Source organism: Fundulus heteroclitus, chromosome 3, assembly GCF_011125445.2.
Source record: "Fundulus heteroclitus isolate FHET01 chromosome 3, MU-UCD_Fhet_4.1, whole genome shotgun sequence".
NCBI classification, from domain to species: Eukaryota; Metazoa; Chordata; class Actinopteri; order Cyprinodontiformes; family Fundulidae; genus Fundulus; species Fundulus heteroclitus.
The window spans coordinates 17353628-17377185 of record NC_046363.1 but is presented as its reverse complement, the minus strand read 5'-3'; the positions used below and the strand labels follow the sequence as shown (position 1 = coordinate 17377185).

General features: G+C 41.0%; 2 protein-coding genes across 2 annotated transcripts; one reads left to right on the top strand and one right to left on the bottom strand.

Moving 5' to 3' along the window:
• Positions 1-1504: 1504 nt before the first annotated feature.
• Positions 1505-23334, bottom strand: mrs2 (magnesium transporter MRS2). Its single transcript, XM_036131150.1, has 12 exons — positions 22490-23334; positions 19969-20033; positions 19682-19718; positions 17642-17754; positions 8798-8959; positions 8583-8713; positions 8382-8498; positions 7443-7512; positions 3141-3223; positions 2809-2926; positions 2612-2725; positions 1505-2143 (listed from the first exon to the last, which is right to left on the bottom strand). Exons 1-12 carry the CDS (start codon positions 22839-22841, stop codon positions 2084-2086), a joined length of 1422 nt encoding a protein of 473 aa, XP_035987043.1. The 5' UTR covers positions 22842-23334; the 3' UTR covers positions 1505-2083.
• Positions 9790-17780, top strand: LOC105918961 (integrin beta-1). The gene is made up of 8 exons (XM_036131155.1): positions 9790-9994; positions 10142-10396; positions 13447-13675; positions 13746-13875; positions 13959-14265; positions 15535-15816; positions 17324-17507; positions 17586-17780. Exons 2-7 carry the CDS (start codon positions 10143-10145, stop codon positions 17487-17489), a joined length of 1368 nt encoding a protein of 455 aa, XP_035987048.1. The 5' UTR covers positions 9790-9994; position 10142; the 3' UTR covers positions 17490-17507; positions 17586-17780.
• Positions 23335-23558: the final 224 nt, after the last annotated feature.

The window sequence follows — 23558 nt, the reverse complement described above, 5'->3', positions numbered from 1 at the left end:
TCAACTGTATTAGATGTTTATATTTTCTAAAGTTAAGTAATAGCAGGTTCTTTTCAATCGCTTAATTAAAGTTTCCCGTTAAAACAGCTGAGCTGAATGGGGAAATAAAACCGACACGTTCGGAAGAAAGTAGTTCTCACTGGATCAAATTTCCAAATGAACCAAATTTCATAGTTGAACATTAAGAAACCAGACTGGTTTTATCACTCTTCATAGTGACGCTTCGTGGTCTGCACACGCGACGCCCTCCAGCGAACAATGGGAGTTACGGCAGCTAACTTTAACTAACCTGGACGTCAGGAATGGCTCCAGTCCCAAAAGCAGAGATCACTCACCTTTTTTTTTTTTTTTTTTTTTTTAAACGGGGGGCTACTTCATTTGTATTGTTTCATACGAAGGGATACCTGCACTGACCTTTGAAGCTCAGCTTAACTACATGTAATATAAACATTTTTATTGCTTTTAAAGCTATGTAAATACAAGTTTGATTAAAAAGGAAGAGCAACTGAATTAAATAGCATTTTACATGCAGCTCACTGGAGGGTTGTGCTATTTTTGAACAGGCAGGCATCACCTATAGACAGTCCTGCAGGCTACCTGGTGCCCGCGGGCCAAAAGAGTCCCTTTGCCTTCGAAACCATTTCCATACTGACATTCATGAACTACGGTACTTGTCACCCGTTTTTAAATTCCTTACGTCGTGGCCTGGTGTGTTGATTTTTCAGATATTTTAGTCTACTTCATGTTAGACTGGCATGTCTTGAGTCTTAAGGTTTGTCAGGCCTAGTCAAATGTGCTTATCCCAGTTCTTTGATGGTGGCAATTACATGATCATAGAGTAATAGCGTCCCTCCCATAATAAATAAATCATTTGAAATTTGTTTTGTATTAACCCAGGATGCTATCTTTGATATTAAAATGTCTTGATATTAAACAGTTTTAGCTAAAAAGCAAAAGAAAGGCAAATCATTCCAACACTGTATATAGGTAATTACAAAATGAGTCAAAATGAGTGTCATTTTTAATTCAGTCTCAATTGTGTGAATACCGATGCTTTAGAATATATTTATGGGGGGGTGGATAATACATTTTCATTAGAGCAATGTACAATATTTTGCACTTTTAATGGTTTAAACCAGCTTAAGGAAAAAAGCAATAGCCAACCAAGGTCATCAATAACATTTAAAACGATCATTCTGACGGGTTTAAATGCTTGCGACGTTCATTGTCATTCTAATTCACTTTTTTTCTCCAACAATTCCAGTTTGCTGGGGCATGTTTCAGGTCTAAAGTGTGAAAACCTTTTAATTAAAAGGGATTTGCATGTTTTTACTGACGTTTCATCACGGCCGTTCTGAATACGATCAGTGAGAACAAAGTGAACAGCAGCTGTTAAGCCTTAAAACCATTTAATGTAAATACTCTGCTAATCTTTTCAACTCGGAGCCAACCTATGAAACCGCTCAGCCATTGTATTTAATCAGAAATGACTCAGACCAGTTGCTGTGTATTAGTGCATTTTAATGACACATGTTGGCAATCACAGCACATACCAGATTGTCATCTGATAAAGTCATTCTTTCCAAAGCAGTGTGTGTGTAACACTGTAAACACTCTGGTTGAAAATAAAAGCTATTATTTCTGTGTTAGCTGGAGGGTGACCTTTAACTTTAAAACATATATATTTAAATTTCACATTAAAATAAATATACATCTATCTTTGAATGAGCCACTTTTTCGAAGTGCAGCTCCTTTTATGGTAAGGTTGGTCATTTGTTTCCGTTCCAGCTCTGCCACTCACCTCCCACGGGTTTAGCACCAGAAGGAACCAAGCAACATTCTGTGCCTTCAGTCCGAATAAAACCGGGTAGGAAAATATCCATTTGAGGATCTGAAATAACCCAAAAACAGCATAACGCAAACAAAAACGTGGACACATCCCCAGCTTTTACGAGAGGACGAAAGGGACACAGAGAGGCACATAAAGAGACTCGTGGTGTCTTATAGGCATGGTGACACGATCGTCTTAACAGCTGCAGGCTCTGTTCTGTTTGGGGTTTTTTCCGAAGTTGAAACCAGGACCTCATCTGACTCCAGGCTTGATATCTGACAGCTTCGTGTTTCTTTTCCAAATGGGAGGGATCTGTGTCACAAACAAAACAGGAATTAGCCGTAAAACATATATTCCTATAACCTGCAAAATAACTTGTAGGAGTAAATATCCTATATAGGACTCCTACATAGGAGTCCAGCTATATAAATTACAGCGCTGTAATTACACTTTGCCATGTTGCAACTGTAAACTTTAATGTATTTTGCTGGGTTGTGATAGACTAACACAAGGTTTTCCTCAAATAAAAAGTCTGACACACCTAAATAAAATCCAGTGTGCAAAAAAGTCATTTGATTAGTAAAAGTAATTTCATTGATGGGAAGTTGGATGGTGATGTAGGATAAAGAAGGAAGAGAAAAATGCCAAAAATTGATTGCTTTGTGTTAGTCTATCTCATCATTTTCCAGTAAGCTACTCTGAACTGGAATGGACTGTGGAAAAAAAAGTGTCTGAATAGTTTGAGAATATGGTGTAGTGGGCATGCTGAGCTTGGATTACCAGCGGAGGAACTCCGGGTTCTAGATGCCGTCCTAGAAATGACAAGAGGCGTCGCCATATTAGCCCGCTGCCCAAAAACATGAAGCCGGTGACCAGCCAGAAAGCACGGGGGTCCTGTGGTGAACGCAGGGAGACACACCAGTCAGTTTTAACTAATGTACGGTAACGCTAAATTATGCAACAGCAGAGCAACTTGCATCTTCAAAGGCTGTCGTTAAATTCATCCCGAAAGCCACCCCGATCAGACCAAACAGGGTCAGGGAGAAGGAGCCCATCGTCAGCTGCAGATTCAGACGCATCATCACATTACGATGGCTACAGCGAGAAAGACATGGGTACACGTTTTATTGTTCAAATATGTTCACAGTTTTTCCAAAGAATCAAAGGAAAAAAAAAGACACTAAGTGCAAAGTGAACACAATAGCAATCTTCAAAAACACTCCTGACTTCTTATTGTGTTGATATGTCCCTTTCTACAGACTCCTATGTACATTGAAATGTAAAAGTCGTGTACGGTCAGGCTGTGTACCTGTCCAGGTTGATAAAGATGACGCTCTCTGAGTCGTCTATCAGTCCCTTCAGCTCTCTGGTCTTGTTGCCCAGCTCCTCCGCCTGCATGCAGCAGAGAGACAGAGATCTGAATACAAAGCCATGGTCAAAACTGAAATAAATCCTCTTTTTTTTAATTAGGTTCCCTGTTCCAGAACATAGCAGAAATCATTTGGTCTGCCCTGAAAATGAGAGTTAGGCCAAGATGAAAAACAATAACAGAGATCATGTTCTTAGCATGGAGCTGAGGTCTGAACTTTGGCAACTCCAGTGCAACAGCATCACTGTCTTGGTTTTTTCAGTGTTCACTCGTTGGTTGGTTGCAGTTGTTTGGGATTTTATTTGTCTTAGATTTTTGACTAATTGTCTCATGGATGTACTGAAGCACAGTTTGCTAAAGAGAACCACGTAAAGACTGCAGGAAGCCCAGGTCCTTTACTGCAAAATCAGCTCAAACCATCATTCCTCCACTGCAGTTCAGTTTTTAGAGAGCTTGTTTTTTAGCTGACAGGATTCTGGAAACAGCCTCAAACAAGCCAAAAGGGATTACAGTGATGATTGATCGGCAGCTGTCTCAAACATTTCCCGTTTTTGAATATCGGTAAGATGATGACCTCCCAATGGTAAGTTTTAATCCTTTCCAGATGGATGGGCGATTGGTAGTGTGACTGCCGTAGGCACAGTTTTTCTTTATTCTTTATCTCAGTGGGAATGATCAAAATCATTCTCACTCATTGTTGTCCTGTTTTCGTTTTTTTCGGAGCTTCACTTATTTCACACACGCCAACATATCTCAATAGTTTATACATCAAAAATGTTCTGCTCGTTCAGGACATTACTGCCATGTCTTTTGGTGTGTTGGACTTTTATCTATTTCTAAATATTTTAACTTTTTTCTCTCCGTTCAAAAGGAACATTTTTAAAACTCTTCAGAAATGTGTGCTCTTTGACAGCTTACCACTTCCGCTAGAAACTTCATTCAACTGTTAAGATATTCAGAAGCCTTTCGGCCATCTGCAAATAGTTCAGCGTTTGGATATCTTTTAGGGGTCGCTCACAATTCTCAGCATTTTCACAAGTGTACCAAACATGCTCTTTTATAGAGTATGCCAAAAAAATAAACAAAAGATTTGTATCATTTACTATAGACTACATCGATTGAGCAGAAAACTTTATATCAATACTCAGTCCAGGCAGAGGGATAAATATTAAGGCTTGCATCAACATCTGTGGTGATCGGTATTATTCACGGTTTGTCTTGTTCAAGTGCGTGTGGCGTTTTTTGACATCTGTGGACTCGTTGTGTGTTGCAGTAAACGCAGCAATCACCTAGCAACCGCCTGTGTTTGCACAGTTGTTTTCTAAGGGAGCTCTAGCCGGTAGCTCAACAAGTTTTTACGAGTTGTTATACGTTGTTAAAATTGATCAAAATACCACGACACAACTAATCTCCTCTTGATTTTATTTGGGACAGTTTGCAACATGCAGGAAGACAATTAAGCACGGCGATACGCGTTCTGAAAGCTGGCCACTAGCAATAGCCCCGGGCTCCACGGGAAGGAGGAGAAGCAGAGCAAAGAGCGCTGAGGCTGGAAAACACAGCACAGTTGGACAGTTCAGAAACAGGAAACGAGGAAAGGCGAGGCATATGTGTGTGTATGCACACAGATATTTTAGCCGAGTGCAGGTCTCTTGATATAGCATGTTGCGCAGCGCAATAGCCAGGAAAAGGGGATCTATTGGAAAAAAAGCCAAGCCCAAATAAGCCACTTCACATAGAAAATGCCCCCCCCCCCAAAAAAAAAAAAATGCTTATAAGAAACAGACTTGGCAACACTGATTGCGCCCCCTGTGTTGTCCCGCGATGATAAGTTTGCTATGCAGGAGAACAGCAAAATGAGCTAAAACACAGGCAGTATTATAACTAGTCATCATTTAGACCTGCACCTAACCCCCTCACCGCCCACTGTGTGCCGTTTGTACACTCGTGAAAAATATGACAATTGTGAACGAACCCTTACAGTTTTTCTAAAATTTGAATTTATCTAATTTTACAGTGATGTAATTGCTAGTGCACACTAACTTTTTGAATCTGTTCCACATCTCCAAACAAATTCTTCTTACTGACTCAATATCCTATCAATATCCACTCTTTCTACATATAGTATACATCAAAAGGTAGGTATTTTTGTCAGGATTCAGAAAGTGTAACTCTCATTGGTGTGGGATTTACAGATATCAGACAATTTGCTGCAGCGCAACGAGAAGCCGAGACCCCCATCAACAGAAAACCTATGGGAGATTCTCCCAAACGAGATGTTTTTCAAATTCCCGCCTCTCCTAAATCATCGTTTGACGTAAAGACACGAACCCTGTGCCAATTCCTCTTCAGATTCTTCTGGGGCTCACACTTCAAGAATTGGTTTGATACCTTTTACCGTTTTGCCATGAATTTAGTTTGTTTTAGAGTAGCAACTCTAATTCACTCAATCAGCTTCAATTAAAAACGTTTAAAATTTTCCACTTGTTTCCATCGTCATCCCTTCTAGATCATTTCTTGAAAATCTCCATGATTGTTCACCATGGACTGCTGATGCCTACAGTGAAAGAATGATAACCATATCATCGCACTCATACCTTTTGAGTTAGACAGTTGTTTAAGAGGAAATTTTGACTTTACTTCCATTTTTTTCATTATATTTTACATAATCCAGTGACTTTAAAGATATACATAAAAAATAAATAAATAAAAAACAGCTAATGTTTGTTCCCTTATTTCACGGGTCTGGAACCTGTGGTTCCGGAGTCGCTTGCGGCTCTTTGGGCCGTACAGAAGGCCTCTTAATAATTTTGGCTGAAAAAGATGGAGAATAAACTAATGTGCCTAAATATAAATATGATATCAAATAAGGTTTTAGCTTTCTTGTTTCTTTCCTACACTAATTGTATTGAATATCAACAACAGAATGACAAAGAGTACCGGTAATTATTTTAGATTTGTTTTTCTTGTCATTAAGTTGGAAAAAGTTTTTTTTTTTTCCCCCATAGAAGAACAAAATATTCATCCAGTTGTTGCAAATGTTTTCTTTTTCTTGTCTTATATCTTAAAATAGAAAAAAAACAGTAACTCTTTTAAAATGACGACAATTGTTGTATAGTGTATACTTATCAGTAATTATAAATCTTTTTTTCCTCTAAGGTCATGCAATGTTTGCGTCTCTAAGTGAGTTTTATTTAGCTAGACTGGGGCAAAAATGGCTCTTTGGATTGTAAAGGTTGCACAGACCTGCCCTATGTGTTCTGAAAAGAATGATCCAAGGAAAAGGTGGACATTTCTTAAGGTTCCTGGGTTATGGACCGTTTGAGCGCATCGTGCCTCAACCCTGTTTTAAACAGTGAAGGCCAGAGAGGCGCTTTGAGTGAGTTAGCATAGCAACAGAAGGCCTGTTTGAAGGAGAGATGTCTGTGTGTCTAATCAAGTAAGTGTGCATTAGGTACACAGACGTGTTTTATCAGTACATGTGTGTGTATTTTACTAGCTTTATCAGTACAAACTGTGTGTGTAATGAAGTGTGTGTGTCTGTAATTAAGTAAATGTGTCTGTGTGTGTAATCAAGTATATGTGGATTACACACATAGGACTTTGCATTTGACTTGCACTCATTTTCAATTCATTTCTATGGTGCAACCCAGACCCTCACCCTAACTACCAACACTGGGGAATTAGAAGCACAATCCTCCCCCTTTGTTTAGTGTTGGATTTTCTCTATTGACCAAGATGGCTTCTTTCACCCCTCTTTCAAACCATCTGTTCTCCCTGTCCAACATCTGGACATCATTGTCATCAAAAGTGCGTCCTTTGTTCCTGAGGTGCAGGTGTATGGCTGAATCTTTCCCTGAGCTGCTGGTCCTCCTGTGCTGTGTCATGCGTTTATGTAGCTGTTGTTTAGTTTCTCCAATGTAGGAGTCTGAGCGTCCTCGCTGCATTGGACCGCATACACCACACCGCTGCTTAGCTGTGGTCTGGGTGCTCTGTCTCTGGGATGAAGCAGTTTTTGTCTGAGAGTCTTATTAGGTTTGAAATTTACTGATCTGCTGTGTTTGGAGATAATTCTCCTGAGTTTCTGAGAAACTTCGCAAACCTCTCAATGATGGGTTAAAATAAAGCCAATCTGTTTGGGCCTAGTGGATTTTATAATTCAAAGTGTTACAGAACATAAAGAACATAAAGGCATGAGACGTTTGTTTTCTTAGTCACGGTTCCTGTTGAAAGCACCACTACCTGCATGAAGTAATTCTCCAGTAAGAGCTCCATCTCCTCGCAGTGGTCGATACCCAAACTGCTCTCCTCACTGGAAGGCAGATACAGAGATACATACGTTTTTATTCAAGTATAGCAAAAACGCAGTTGAGCTGCCGCATAAAAGAACACTAAAACACCAGACCAAACCTGGAATAAAATCTGTTAGAGGCTGCAAACGACTTGTGACATTTACTCTGACTGACCTTTAGCTAATACGCAAAGACGAGTGGGCAAAAGTTCATTCTGCAGATGCAAAAAAATTCTGGTAACGACATACCTGAAAAGCACACCATGTTTTATTCATAAATAATATGGTTTACCTTACAATCTGCTCTACCTTGTGTTGGTCTATCAAAATAAAGTAAAATCCCAATAAAATACTCATGTTTGTGGATGTCCTGCGAAATAGTAAAAATGGGTCTGAATACTGCAATAACCGAAGGTTCAATCACTCCATAGTCCTAAAATCAAAGATAAAACTTTTACTTTTATGCATTATTTCTATTTTCTGGATCATTTAGACAACTTAGTGAGCAGTTTAGCTTAGTGAGCAGTTCCTTTAAATTAAGATTAAAAACACATTTGTTTAGGATTGCCTTCAACTGTTCTAATTGAACTGTATTACTGAAATATAATTAGTTTACTTTGTATTCCAACAGGTTTTACTTGTTTGCTTTTAATTTTTATTTTCCATGTTCTATTTTGTTTCTGCATTTTATTCCTTATTTTCCCATATTTTAATCATGTAAAGCACTTTGCATTGTCTCTGTACTGAAATGTGCTATATAAATAAATTTTGCTTTGCCTTCAACTTCCTCATTAATTCTGCCAAAAACTGAGCTAAGGTCAGCTCTGAGGAAACCTTCCATGATTGATTTCTACATTTAGAGACGTGATTAAGATCGCAGAGGAACATACAAAACTCTTGGATCTGTCCATTTCGTGAGACAAAATTCCTCAATCATCTCGTCCTCGTCCAGAATCTTCAGCAAGGAGTCCTTGAAGACCTTAATGTCCGTTTCCAACTCCGACAAGCTGCCACACAGAAGATAATTAGTCAAACCAAAAGACGCCTCTCAGGGTTCAGGTCCAGCAGCGGTCGCTGATTGTGTGCTTTACCTTTTGCTGTTCTGCAGCAGAACATGCAGCTTACTTCTGTCAGCAGAAAGGATTTTAGGATCCACCAGGTACTCCAAGGTGTCCAATATGACTGGCTCGACATCGTTCAGCCGGGTTTGCAACGTGTTTACCTGTTGAGACAGATCCGTGAGGACGTGTGCACAAACTCACAAGTTCCAGCTATCTTTAAAACCGAGCCGGAGGCGTGTGAAAACCTTGTGCTGCAGGATGGCCTCCAGCGCTCTAAACTCAAAGGGCAGAGAGTGCGTCTGTGATGCCAGCTGAGGGGCCAGCTCCAGGACCAGCCAGCGTTCCAGACCCAGGCCGCGAAAGTCCAACACCAAAAGGGACTCTGGGGTCAGGATGGCTTTCAAGGCCTGCAAAGAAACAGGTTTTTCCAGAAGTTAAACATGCTCCGTCATTACGTAGGATGCACAGGGTTCCCACACCTTGGTGAACATCAAATTCAAGGACCTTTCTAGGACTTTCCAGGACCAATTTCCTCAAATTCAAGGACCACACGTGGCAGCATTTACCTACTGTGACCGCTGAATAGGTTATCATATTTTAATACAATGCAAATTCAATAAAAGACTAAACGGCATAGAAGTTGTTGGGTCAGAAGCAATGCAAGAAAGTGGACTTAATTTATAGCCTACATTGATATTGATCATATTCATAGCCTACATTTATATCCACAGTACATGGCTATGCCATATTACATTACATATAAGATGTACATTAGCCGTTAACCGTTTCATTGAATTTTATGGAAAAAAGTGCAGCATTGAGATGTTCAGAATTATAACAATTTTTTTCACTTACTTTCATCTTTGATTAAGCTAGTTTTTGACTTCTGTTTAAAGTGCCACGGTTGCCAGAAAGTTGCTCAGAGATATATTTAAATCATTCTCAGGCTTTTGTTACATTTGTTAAAGACAATTTCAGTGCATTCAAGGACTTTCAAGGACAAGGTGTTTTTTTTGGCTGTTTTCAAGAACTTTCAAGGACCTTGAATTTATTTTTTCAGATTCACAAACTTTCAAGGATTTCAAGGACCCGTGGGAACCCTGGATGCAGGTCCTTGTGTGTGTGTGTGTGTTTTTTTAAATAAGTGATTGCGTCGGCATGTTAACTGTACATGTGCTGTAGCATGGCCCCGCGTACATTTTAAAGCCTGTCCTTTCAGGAGTTGACTCTGATCTGTAAATATTTGCAGTGAGCAGCCAGATCAGCGGAACCTCACTGATCCTCTACAGGTCACCGTTCAGGGCTCAAACACCTAAAACCAGTGCGCCAATCAGGATCAAGTTCTGCGCCGTGGGTCTCCTGCAGCCTGTCGGTGCATCACGCTCTGCAGAAAGCAGATCGTCCCAACTCTGAAAAAGCATTCAGGGCTGTCAAGGCTTCAGGTATTGTAGCAGCATTCCTCTGTTAGTAGGTCATAATGAGAGAAAAAAAAGGCATGTTATTTTATTGCTGCTATTATCGCTTTCATCTGTGTTGGATTAAACCTGTCGCTTAAAGCTCTTTAAGCAGCTACTTTTCTGTGGCTGCAGGATGGCTGTGAAGCTGCTGATGCTTCGGCTGCTGCTGCTCCTGTTCTGTCTCAGCCGGGCCGAGGAACAAAGGTGCCCGGGATCTGCCTCGAGCTGCGACCAGTGCATCCAGGCGGGCCCCGAGTGCGCCTGGTGCACCTCCCCTCGTGCTAACGTTCGCTGTGCGACCGCAAACACGCTGCGGAGCGCTGGCTGTCGGAGGAGACAGATTTATAACCCCGCTGGCACCCTGCAGGTGCTAAAGAATGACACTCGGTGAGCAGACGCACGTTTACAGTAACCGTAAGCAGCTTTGGGATGGGGGAAAGTTCATGAGTTGCTTCCTTTCGTAACACTCATTGCACGGATAAAATACTTTGTATGTTACTGGGGACTGGCAAACACTTATAGAAATAATGGTCAGAGAGAGAGATAAAGTGATATAAACTGGACAAGTCTCCACAGGCTTTATGGCGACTAAAAAAAACTGGGCAGAAAAATCATGAAACTATCTTTATGTCGCTCACTACATGTCTGTATGATCTCTTTAGTCTAAATAATCAACATTGACAATACAGATACGGTGTCTGGCAAAAGTATTCATATCCCTTTACCTTCTGTTTCTTTTCATTACAACTAAAAAGGTCTGTGCATTTTAGTGGGATGTTATGTGACAGATCAACACAACCTACAGCCAATCAAGAGGAAAACTGAAACGCAGATCTTTTACAAATAAAAATTTAAAAAGTGTGGCATACATTTGCAATTATCCCTATTCATTTAATACTTTGCACAAACACTTTTTGCTTCAATTACAGCAGCAGTTCTCTACCCATCTAAATTCTTGTTGTTCTTTGCTTTAAAATACTCCTGTTTTATTTAGTCTATAAATCCCTGAATGGCTTAGCACCTAAATACATCACAGACCTGTTATCAGTTCATCAACCACCAGACCACTAAGGTCTTCTGAACCACAACCAAACACGGATGTAACCGACCTGCTGCTACTATTCCAGCGCAATGTGCTTTCCTCTGTAATGTTTTCCCTGAGTCTCTGTAATGCTTTTTCCTTCCCTCAGTTTTTGGTATTTGTTCTTGTACAGCTCTTTCAACCATCTTGTTACTGAAAAGTGCTTTATAAGTAAACTTGCCTTGCTAAATAGATTAAGCTCAGTCATATTGCATGCTCACCACACATTCTCAATAGCATTTAGCTCTGAACTTTGACTGGGCCATTCTGCCACATCAGGGGTCTGCAATCTTTAAAATCCAGAGAGTCATTTTCCCCCTCAGTCCAGCTAAATAAAAACTCCCTTAGAGCTGCTATGGTTACCTGACCTTTTGAAAAAAGACAATGTCCATCCATCCATCCATCCATTTTCTAACATGTCTATCCCTCATGGGGTCAAGAGGGTTGCTGGTTCTTATCTCCAGCTGTCAATGGGCGAGAGGCGAGGTACATCCTGGACAGGTTGCCAGTCTGCCACAGGGACAACCTATAATTATTGCTAAACATCTGCTAAAGGAAATGTGTCATGAACCGCCATTTTAGTTCTATTTGTAGGTGTTAAAATGAAGAAAAAAAAAAAAAAAGCTTTGCAAAAAGGAAAAATACATTTTTGTCTCTGGGACGTTGATATTTGTGGAAAAAAAATGGAAAAAAACACAGTTTCCAATCTGATGACATAAAATACATCTCAGGTATATTTAGTGTCATGCATGTATTTCATGAAACAAAAAACAAAAGCAGAAAAACTGCTAAACCCTGCGTCTGTTATTGTTTCTTTATTTGAAAACAGCAATAAATAAATCAATAAAAATTAGCCAAAGTTATTAAGAGCCACTGGGGAAGGTCTGAAACGCCACCAGTGGCTCTGGAGCCGCAGGCTTCAGATTCCTGTCCAGCATTAACATGCTTTGGTCTTAACTAGGAATGCATCACTTATCGGCAATAAGGTTGGTATTATTCGATGCTGGTAATTATATGAGTATCAGTATGATAAGTAAAACCTGGTCGCTTAACAGCTGATGTTCATCTCCATCTTGTAGCTCTTTGTTTCTGTGTTTCGTTAAGGGCTTGGCCATCTGGTACTGGGCGTGTGACCGTGATAATGATGCAGCGCAGGATTGTGGCGTGCTTAACTGAAGCAGAGAAGCCATGTCAGCAAAGTTTTTTAAGGTGTCGAAAAGGTTGGGAAAATATGTATAGTATAAATAAGACAATTTGGTAAATATCTATCATCAGCCAAAACAGCTACATTAACATCGGATATTGATCAGCCCAAATTTCCATCTTGGTGCATCACGTATCTAAACCATCCCATTGCAGCTCTGGCTATTTAAGTCTAAAGTCCTTTGCAGTTTTCTTGCAAGACTTCTAATAAACTCTGACCAGCTTTTCTGTCCCTGCTGAAGCAACAGGACGCTGCCGCCACTGTGTGTCACCGTGAGAATAGCGAGTTCAGGATGATGCACAAAGTTTTCCATGTAGGCCAAAGGTTTAACTTTGGTTAAGCAGTCTCCTCTCTCCCCTACACGAGTTGTGCTAAAATTTAAACTGAAAGTCTTATAGCTTTCTTTCAATGACAGCTTTCTATGGCCCTCTATCATAAAGACTATATTTGTAGAGCACAAAACTAGTTGCTCTCCAGCCAGGGGCGCCGTATAGGGGGGAAAAGTTAGGACAATTCCAAGAAAATTTTATAGATTTATACAAGCGCTAACACTTTATAATAACTATCCGTTGTAACTAGTTATTAGATACATTGTAAACTGTTAATTAATGGGTTATTAATCACTAAAGTGTTTTTTTGGTCATCAACCTCTGTGTCCAGCTGACCGATTCTCTCACTTGTACCGTGAATCCCTGCAGCTCCTCCAAAGCTACCATGGGCCTTCTTGGCTGCTTCTTTGGCCAATGCTCCACGCGGCGGCAGGCCATAATTCGATACATTTTACGCTATACTCTTTCCATTTTCAGATGACGGCTAACCAGAGAGCTGTGAGATGTTTAAAGCATGGGCTATTGTTTTGTAACCCCATGACGCTGTTTGTTCACCAATGTTCTCAAACAAACCTTTGAGCCCTTCACAGAGCAGCTGTACATATCCTGAGTTTACACACAAGTGGAGTCTGTTTGCTAACTAGGTGACTTCTAAAGGCGGCTGGCTGTACTGGACTTTATTCAGGGGTATATGGGTATCCAGAGTATACTGGATTTAAAGGCATGCCACACTTCTCAGGCTTCATTTTGTAAAGCATCTTTAAAGACTAATATCACGACTGAATTCCCATGATACTGAATTATGATTTTCAAATTTCTGCAGGACTGACACAGGGGAAGCCGTGCTCCTGCAGCCCCAGGAGGTCTCCCTCCACCTGAGGCCTGGCGTCACAGAGTCCTTTCGTCTCACCATCTCCACAGCAGCAGCAGCAGCAGCAGCAGCAGCAGCAGGCCACCCTGGACCAGAACTGATTATGGACCTCAGCAATGTACCAGCTGGAGTTAACCTCACATTCAGCAGACCAACCAAAGGAAGCCCACAGCACGTTGAGGTCAGAGATAGAACGCACAGTAATGTGTAAAGGGCATTAAGAGACTACCTCTAGCTATTTTCCAATACAGGTGAGTGTGGGAGCTGCCCAGTGTCCCCGTCAGAGCGGAACCTCAAACCAGAACAGAACTGGACCCTGGTCCGTTCGCATTACACCCAGAGGGTTTTCAGCGAGCCTCAAGCTGGAGTTAACATTGCTGTGTAAGCCACGAGAAAGCCGAGAGCGTATCCCTGCTTATAAACTGGATCGAGGCTCAAAACTGAATTGCTTTTGCTTCCCACAGGTGAGTGCAGCTGCACTGGGAACCGTGAGGAAAACAGCCCCGCGTGCAGCGGCCACGGCACTCTGGTCTGCGGCCGGTGTGAGTGCGACCGGCCTTATTCCAGCCAACGCTGCCAGACCAAAGGCGACTCGGTCTCTGGCCAACACGAGGATCTGTGCCGCTCCAGCCCAAATGCTCCAGTGTGCAGCGGCAGGGGCTCTTGTGTGGAGGGCTTTTGTGAGTGCGACAAGCGGGCAGCTCCAAACGAGACGTACAGCGGGCGATACTGCGAGTGCAGCAACTTTGACTGTCCACACCATGACGGCAGGTACAGTGGTCCTCAGGAAGATTAGTAAAACTTCAGAAATGCCTCTTCCTTCACAGTGTTGAGCACATTTAATGGCCCCCCTGATAAAGATGTGCAAAAAGCCTTATAATATGGTAATCCTTTATCAAAGTATCACCACGGCAAATTGAAAATGATAGAAAATCCTAACTTTGTTGTCAATACATTTATTAAACAAATGATTGTTTTTAACAAAATCCCTCTGCAAGTTGAGGTTCTTTAAAGTAACTAACCCCCGATCCAGCACAAGTAACCAAACATGAGGGAGGAGGACAGTTTAGTTTGAACTGTAAGCCCCGCCCCTCCTGGTCTCCTCCTGGTCTCCTCCTGGTCTCCTCCTGGTCTCCTCCCAGTCCACATGCACGAGACTAAACGCACGCATCAAGACTCTTCGAGGGACTTTTCTTCGTTTTCTTTGACATAAAAGGCACTGGAGGAGCTGTTGCTTAGCAACGGCTCCGCACTTTGTTGTGCCATCGGCGGAGAAAGTCATCCCCAGTTTGCTGCTTAGTCGATTAGTCAATTGTTATTATCCAATTAACTCCTTTAACACATAATACACTGCGTAAAAAGCATTTCTCTTCACCAGACAAATATAAATTCAAGTAGATAGAAGCTATCTTCTATAGCTGTAAAATAACCACACTTTATATAAAGCATATAAATAAGATTTAAAAAGTTATGTTTTTTTAAAAAGTTCCTGAAGGTTTTACAGCTCTAGAGAAATTTAGTTTAATAAGATATTTTTTTGCTTGTGAAGGTTGCTGACCTAAGAGTTAACATTATAACACTTGGTGACCCCGAGATGGATTACTTTGCTCTAACGGTGAGTTTCATCCCTCACTGCCCTGCTCACCAAGTGTGGTCGCAAGATAAATAAATAAATATGCATCCATGTCGAGCAAACGGGTCAGTATGCGACACAAACGTTACGTAGAAATTAAAAAAGCTCCAGTCCAGTTTATTTCAAAGGGATTCCCAGCGATACCAATCACTGTCTCAGCGGTTAGTATATAGAAAAAAAAAAGAAAAAAAAAATTCTCAAAAAGCTGTTTTTTTGCTCACAGAACAAATTGCTCTAAGTTAAACGGTGTTTTTTTCCCCACACTTTTCACTGCGAGTTTAGGGTTTATTACTATTATTAAGTTTTTTACACATCTTTACCAGAGCTGATAAGATATGTGCGGCTGGCGCTGTAATTCCCAAACCGATCCCAAACACACTGACAGTGAAAACCTCTTCATCTGACAGACTGTGTGGAGGCAACGGGAGGTGCGAATGTGGACGGTGCCTGTGTGACGCTGAGTGGGTCGGTGAAGCCTGCGGCTGCTCCATGCAAACCGCCTCCTGCACGCCGGCCAACAACCGGCCGCTGTGCAACGGCAGAGGACTGTGTGAATGCGGGGCGTGTCGATGCGACCCTCCGTTCAGCGGCCCCACCTGCGAGGAATGCCCTGACTGTGGAAACGTTTGCCAGGAGCGTGCTGCGTGCGCGGAGTGCCGGGCGTTCGGAACGGGAGCCGACAAGGACACGTGAGGACAGACGTTGACCTTAGAAACATAGACATCATATACGTAGACGCGTCTTGGGCACAGGTTCGCACGTCAACGTCACCGCCATATTGTATGTGGCAGAAAAAGCTGTGCAAGACCATTCTTTTTCAAGGTTTTTAGCTTGCATACAGTACAGACTACTGTATTTAGACATAGATGCGCATATTTAGATTTTCAAGTATTATAAATAAGCCAAATAAATAGCTGTGTGATTATATATAACTATAGGTCAAGATTATAGCTGTATATAAATATCTATATTTTTCTAAATATATATTTTTCTAAAAATTTTTTTTTTCTAAATATATATATATATATATATATATATATATATATATATATATATATATATATATATATTGCCCTGCGACAGACTGGCGACCTGTCCAGGGTCTACCCTGCCTCTCGCCCAGTGAACGTTGGAGATAGGCACCAGCACCCCCCGCGACCCCATGAGGGATAAAGCGGTTTAGAAAATGGATGGATGGATGGATGTATATATATATATATATATATATATATATATATATATATATATATATATATATATATATATATATTTTTTATTTTTTTTTCTAAATATATATATATATATTTTTTTTTTCTAAATCATATATATATATATATATATATATATATATATATATATATATATATTTTTTTTTTTTCTAAATATATATATATATATTTTTTCTATATATATATATTTTTTTTCTATATTATATAATATTTTTTCTATATAATATATATATATATATATATATATATATATATATATATATATATATATATATATATGTGTGTGTGTGTGTGTGTGTGTGTGTGTGTGTGTAAATATATATTTGTGTGTATATGTGTATGTGTTATGAATATAAGGATCAATTTGTTAAATCTAAACATTGTGGTCTTCATTATTTCATAAAACCGTGTAACGTGTGAACCTTTAGGAACAGACTGTTTGGGGGAGTATTAAAGAGGTAAAATTACTAATATGAGAAAAAAAGACCTAGGACAATAAAGTAAAAAAAAAAAGAGAGAAAAAAATAAAAAAATAAATCACAAAAGTGGTAATGTTATGAGAAAAACGTCATATTATGAGAATTAAGAGGGAACATTTCCAGAATAGTCACAGTTTCCAGGTTAGATTATTTAAATTATTTTTATTCTTTACGAGAATAAATTCAGGAGAATGAAGCTAAAGGGATACGAAAATAAACTTGTAATATTACAAAAATAAAATACTACGATTACAAAGTATATTCAGAGATTAAAGTCCCTCTGATACTGTTTAAGTGACTGAGTAACTGCAGATTTGCCACATTTAAGATGGCGGACGCTCTGACGCATCGCACCATAGGCAGAACCCGCCCAATGACGCGTCTACGTATATAATGTCTATGGTTAAACCCACCCGTGCTGCGTGAAATGTTTCGTGCTTTAGTGTCAATCGTTTTCAAACCAACTTGTGTGTCTGTTTCATCACCAGGTGTGACAGAAAGTGTGGCCACCTCGTGGTCAACACGGTCGAGACAAAAGAGGCGCTTCAGGGAAGACTCTGTAAAATGAGGAGCTCTGAGGACTTTTGCTTCTTCTACTTCTCAAGCCTGCCGTCTAGTCGACTGGCCACCGTAGCTCGAGCTAAAGAGTGCTGAACAACCATCTGTCAAGCTGTAAGTGCTCAGACGGCCTAATAGTAAAAAAAAATCTGCGGCTGGTATAATAACTTGACTTTTCTGTTTTCTGATAAGACGCCAGATGAGCGTGGTTTGAAGGAGAACGTCGGGGAATAAGGAAGAGGACGTACGGCCATCCGTATGATAATGCAGTTGTTTCGGGTTGTGAGGCTGGTGCTGTGCTGGAAGCGAAGGTCTCGGGCCTGAAGTTGTAGCTCCTGGCAAAGTTCTGTCTTCTTCTTCTCTGTAAAATAAAATGGCAACACGGGAGAAATGTGTGTTATTACAGACATCAATTTACACAAAGTGCATCACCAGCAAAAATAAACACAAAGTAGAGCAAAAGTGGAAATAAAATAGTTCACACGGTAACCTAAAGTGTTATATCAAACCTCTTTTAACCTGAAACATCTGGCTGTCCACCTAAACAAACAGGCTGGGCAAGGAGAACATTGGTCAGAGAATTAGCTAACATGATGTCCATGATAACTCTGGGGGAGCTGCAGAGGTTGGCAGCTCATGAGGAAGAACGACCATTAGTTGTGAACTCCTAAATCTGGTCTTTAAGGTGGAGTGGTAAGATAAAAGGCCAAAAGATTTCATGTTTAAGGGGTCATGTAGGGAGAAAGGAAAGTCATGGAAGAGGGTGCTCTGCTCAGATAAGGCCAAGATTTAACGTTTTGGCCTACATTCAAACTGAATACATCGCCCCCATAATGAGACGTGATGGTGGGGATGTTTTATTCCAGCAGGGAAGTAGGGTTTTCAAAATAACTGATACAAACAATGCTAACAAAACTAATTATTCAAGGATATTTATTCAAGTTGCTGCGCTTCTTCAGACCGCAGTGATCCAATAACACACAACAGAGTCACGTTTGCTTTGAAACAACTGATTTTAGTTTAGCAGGGTCCTTTATTTATCACTCAGTTGTAACATTTAATTGTATCATCAGCAAACTGGCAGACAAGTGGAAGAACAGATCAGCACCCTAAACATAAGCAATTATAATAACATAAAATAAATCCACAACAGAATCAATGGTACATGCTTCCATAAAGGATAGTGACATGTTTACTATCTAGTCTACCCTGCCAAACAGGTAAGTAACACTTAAATAACATTTTTTTTCTAAATGAGGGTTGAATTAAGTTTATTTATGTATTGGTTTCTCCCTAAATTATTAAATTGAAATTAAGTTTTTCATATTGTAATTAAATCACATTTTGCTCTTAATCAGAATTAACTCAGTGCCTTCAAAAAATGGTATTGAGTATTTATTCTTAGTACATCACGTTTGAAATTTTAATATTGTGTAAACCTTACAGGGAAGCTGATCAGAGTTAGGGGGGAGATGGAAACACATACAGGGAAATTCTGTTTGAGGCAACACATCTGGATTAAAGGAGCTCCCCCTAGTGGATCGGCTGCAGTACCTACAGTGAAGATGGCTGAAGTGTAGATGCGTGTACAGCGCCCTGGATAAAGCTGGACGCAGGCGTATGTTGATCTATTTTCAAAATAAATATTTTTTCCAAACAATTATTTACCAAAAAACTGCAAAGTCAGGTTGCTGCGAGCCGCACAGGACCGACAGAGGAGCTGCATGCGGCTCACGAATCGTGGGTTTGCCACCCCTGATTTAGATCAAAGAATATTTATGGCAAGTAAATATGGTCTAGTCAAAGTCAGGACCGAAATCCAATTGAAAGAATGTGCAAGACTTGAAAACCGCAGCTCCAAAGCAGCCTCCTCCCAACCTGACTGAGCTTGAGCTAGTTTGTAAAAGGAGACTGTACAAAAACACAGTAATTAAAGGGGTCATATGAAGTGTTGACTCATTTTCCTTCCAACTTACAGTCCTGTACTATTTTGTGCTGATCAAACACGTAAAAATTAGAAATAAAACTCATTCAAGTTTGTGTTTCTAATCTGAGGAACATCTGAAAAAGTTTGGGGTGTGTGAATACTTTGTACTTCATTTGGCACACAAGTCTACACAGGCTGGTATATCATGAATAAATGTTAAATAAAATTATTTTACATGATTTCAATAACTTTCCTTTGCTCTGCTCTGATGAAGGGCAGTCCAGTTTTATCATTCATCAACAGTTCTCTTGGTTACAGATCTGAGAACCGATCTTTGTTTAGGAAATTTAGTAGCACTTACCAAAAGATGTCACATTTCCCTCCTGATCAAACTTCATCTGTCAAATGAACGAGACATAAAACCCATTACTGGTATTCAGCAGCTAAGGGGGTAAACAGACCAGCACTACTTGAAATCTATTTTATCCGCCTGACACGTAAAGCTTCAAAAGTCTTGCTCGAGTCGAGCGTCTATGAAATCCAACAACCTTGGAAAGTTTCTCACAAGGCATCATGATGTCGAATTTACCAGAAAAACAGCAGCAGCAATACCAGTTTAACAACTCTTCAAAGAGTCGGTTATCTCACCACAACAAACGTCGGAGACACGCTGGACAGCGGGGCGTCGGTCACTCTGCTGCGCACAGTGGGCACTGGGAAAAGAAAAACAAAACACAACCTCACTATTATGAAGACCAAACTTTATTGATTCTTAGGCTAACAATATACAATTAAAAAGGTGCTGCACACAACAAGGGGCTGTCTTTTCAGTCACTACGGTAATAACAAGAAAAATCATCTTTGATTAATGCGTCTTTTATGCCAATCCAATTATTTTAGAAAAATACTTAAAGTAACTGATAGAAATTTTGAAATATTGTGGATGTGCCGGAGCAACCAGGCATCAGTTCACACTCACTTTGATAACTTAAGTGTTTATTGTCGACTAAAAGTCTACTGTATAGAAATGTGGTGATAACCGGGGGTGGGTGGGGTGGTGGTGGGGGGTTAAGGTGGTCTATGTTCGCACAGGGGTCATAATCACACAAAGGTGATTAGAGCCAACAGGTCCATGTGGGCATTAAAACCATGTTCCATTAGGAAATTAGGGCCTAATATATCATTTTTTTTTAGAAATTAATACACAATTACAAATTAGTTACGTAAGACATGTGTTGGTTTTATGATTACTGTTTCCTGTAATATGTGAAAATGTGATCAAGAGAAATAAAGGGATGTACAATGGTTGGATATACGGGTTTGTAATGCTTTATTTACAGGTATTAAAAGGGGCAGAAACTGGTGAGGTGATGCGTCTCTGATAAATGATTGTGAAGCTATCTGTCTTCTAATCTGCAGCCTTACCTTCACGTCAACATGTCGGGTTATGAAACGCACACAGAGAAACCTGTTGCTCTGTTTAACACAGCTTCAGCTCGCTCAGTAAAAAAAAAGATTCAAATTCATTCCTCAATCAGGGCCCTTTTCCACCAAATGGACTTTTTCTTTGCAAGCATAGAAAGGTGGAATGTTTTTGTTGTTGTGGTTAATAAAGTTGTTTTACTCTGGGCTATGAATCCTCTCGGCATTTAGAGGGCACAAAACACAAGGGATGAACCAGTGTGGTGTTGACAGTAAATTGGATCTTTAAGCGTGTTTTTCTTTCATCAGTCTGTCCCGCAGATGCAGTTTGTTGCCATCTCTGCAGTCGTATCTATAAAAAGCTCAATGATAGCACGGTTTGGCAGAAATAGACGCGTATTTTAGCTCCAACAAGTTAATTACTGAAGACATACCAGCTAAGTGACTTAGGGGAGCAGCAAGACTTTTGCACAATATCATGTGTACAAACCTAATAGGTATTCTCGTTAATAAATCTAGTGTAATTTCACATATAAAGCCCTTAATAATCAAACTCCATCATATATCAGAGCTCTGATTACCCCGTATGTTCCTAACAGAGCACTTCACTCTCAGACTGCAGGTCTACTGGTGGTTCCTAGAGTCTCTAAAAGTAGAATGGGAGGCAGATCCTTTAGCTGTCAGGCTCCTCTCCTGTGGAACCAACTCCCAGTTTTGGTCCGTGAGGCAGACACCCTGTCTACTTTTAAAACTAATCTTAAAACTTTCCTTTTTGACAAAGCTTAAAGTTAGAATGGCTCATGTTACCCTGAGCTATCTTTATAGTTATGCTGCTATAGGCTTAGGCTGCTGGAGGACATCAGGGTCCATTTTTCTCACTCTGCTGATTTCTCCTACTGTTCTCCAATTTGCATTGTTTGTTGTTATTTCAACTTTTTACTTTTTTTCTGTCATTTATTTCTTCATAGTAGGTACACCTGGTCTGGCGTTCTGTTAACTGTGACATCATCCAGAGAAGACGGCTCACCCGCTACTACCATCTAATGTAGAACAGATTACTAGATCAATGTGTGCTTCTGTGCTTTTTGTCTCTCTTGTTGTGTCTCTGCTCTGTCTTCTCTAACCCCCAGTCGGTCGAGGCAGATGACCGTTCATACTGAGCCCGGTTCTGCTGGACGTTTTTCCGTCCTGTTAATGGGGAGTTTTTCTTTCCACTGTCACTTCATGCTTGCTCAGTATGAGGGATTGCTGCAAAGCCATGTACAATGCAGACGACTGTCCACTGTGGCTCTGTACTCTTCCAGGAGGAGTGAATGCTGCTTGTTGGGACTTGATGCAATCTACTGGGTTTACTTAGATAGGAAACTTTTTGATCAATCTGCATAATCTGATCCAATCTGTATAATCTGATTGAATTTGACTTTGGAAAGTGCCTTAAAACGACATGCTTCATGAATTGGCGCTGTATAAATAAAGTTAAATTGAAATGCATTTGTTCCTGGCGGATAAAGACACTAACTTATTTGTGGAAGCAGAGAGGGTGTACTTATCTCTAACCAGTTTTTGGTAAACAAATAGTACCGTTCAAAATGTGATATGGTAGATTTGAGGTGGTCATAATGTGAGATCTACTAAGTCTAATGTGAGACCACGTGTTTTTAAACCACAACAACACACCTGAGACTTCACCAAGGTGTTACAGTTACCTGTGATCAACGTGACTTAAGCTAATCTGTGTAAATCTCACCGGGCCAGGCTGCTCCTCCTCGCAGCAGGATCTCCTCCCTGAGCCCAGCAGACCGACACCTTCCCTGCGGGCTTCTCATCAAAACCGGCCCCTGACAGCGCGGGGGGCCACAGCCACCGTAGCTCCCGCGGAGGGATCCCACCTCCCTGCAGCCAGGTGGCACAGCCTGCCTCGTCTGCCGCGCAACCGCGGCTCCGCCAAAAAGGACGAGGGTTTGATTCCCGGCGAATCGCGAGGTCAGAGAGCAGAGGGAGCCGAAAGCTCGCCTCCCGCAGGAGTTCACGCAGCCGGCCCGCAGCAGCCTCACCTCCATGCCCACAGCACACGCAGCCTTCACGCACACCGACGTCATGAAGAGGTCCGAAAAACTTCACAGCAAGAATACACACAGCACAGCATCCGCCTCCATAAAAACACAGACAAAAGTTAGGAGGCAAACACTCGTGTCATCTCCTCAGGGGTCCAAACGTTGCATGAGTCCGGGCTGACAGAGAGCCGCGGCAGTGCGCACTGAGAAGTAAACTCAGGTAGTGTACATGCCGTACCGGGTCCTGTCACCTTCCACCCAATGTTCTCTAAATGTTACCCCGACTTCCTGCTTGTTTCTGCAAAAACTCTTCGCATTTGTCGATTCCTGTTCCGGACAAGAAACAAAACAAAACAAAAAAAAACACGGCAGGAAGAAAAGCCGGAGACCCGCTTCAGCTGCCGGCTCTCCTGAGTTAAACCCCGCGGCTGTCAGTAAACAAAGCCCGCTCCTGCTAGCAGGAGTCTAAAAGGAGGACAGGGAGCAGCAAGAGCACGCTCTCCACAATGCACCGCGGAGAACCCAGCCGCGAAGATCGTCTCCGCTGAAGACGCTCACTCCGCGTGCGCTTGCAACCCAGACCTTCAGAGGACTGTGTGTGCCAGATCCAGATAAAAACATGTCGTCACGTTGCGGGAGCAGACGGGAGCACGATTCAAAACAGCGGTCATATCTAACACTAGAAACGAGAGCATACGATTAGAAAATTATTTAAACTCATCTGAGTCAGAGGACATCTTAGGGTGACGTGTAAACTTTGTG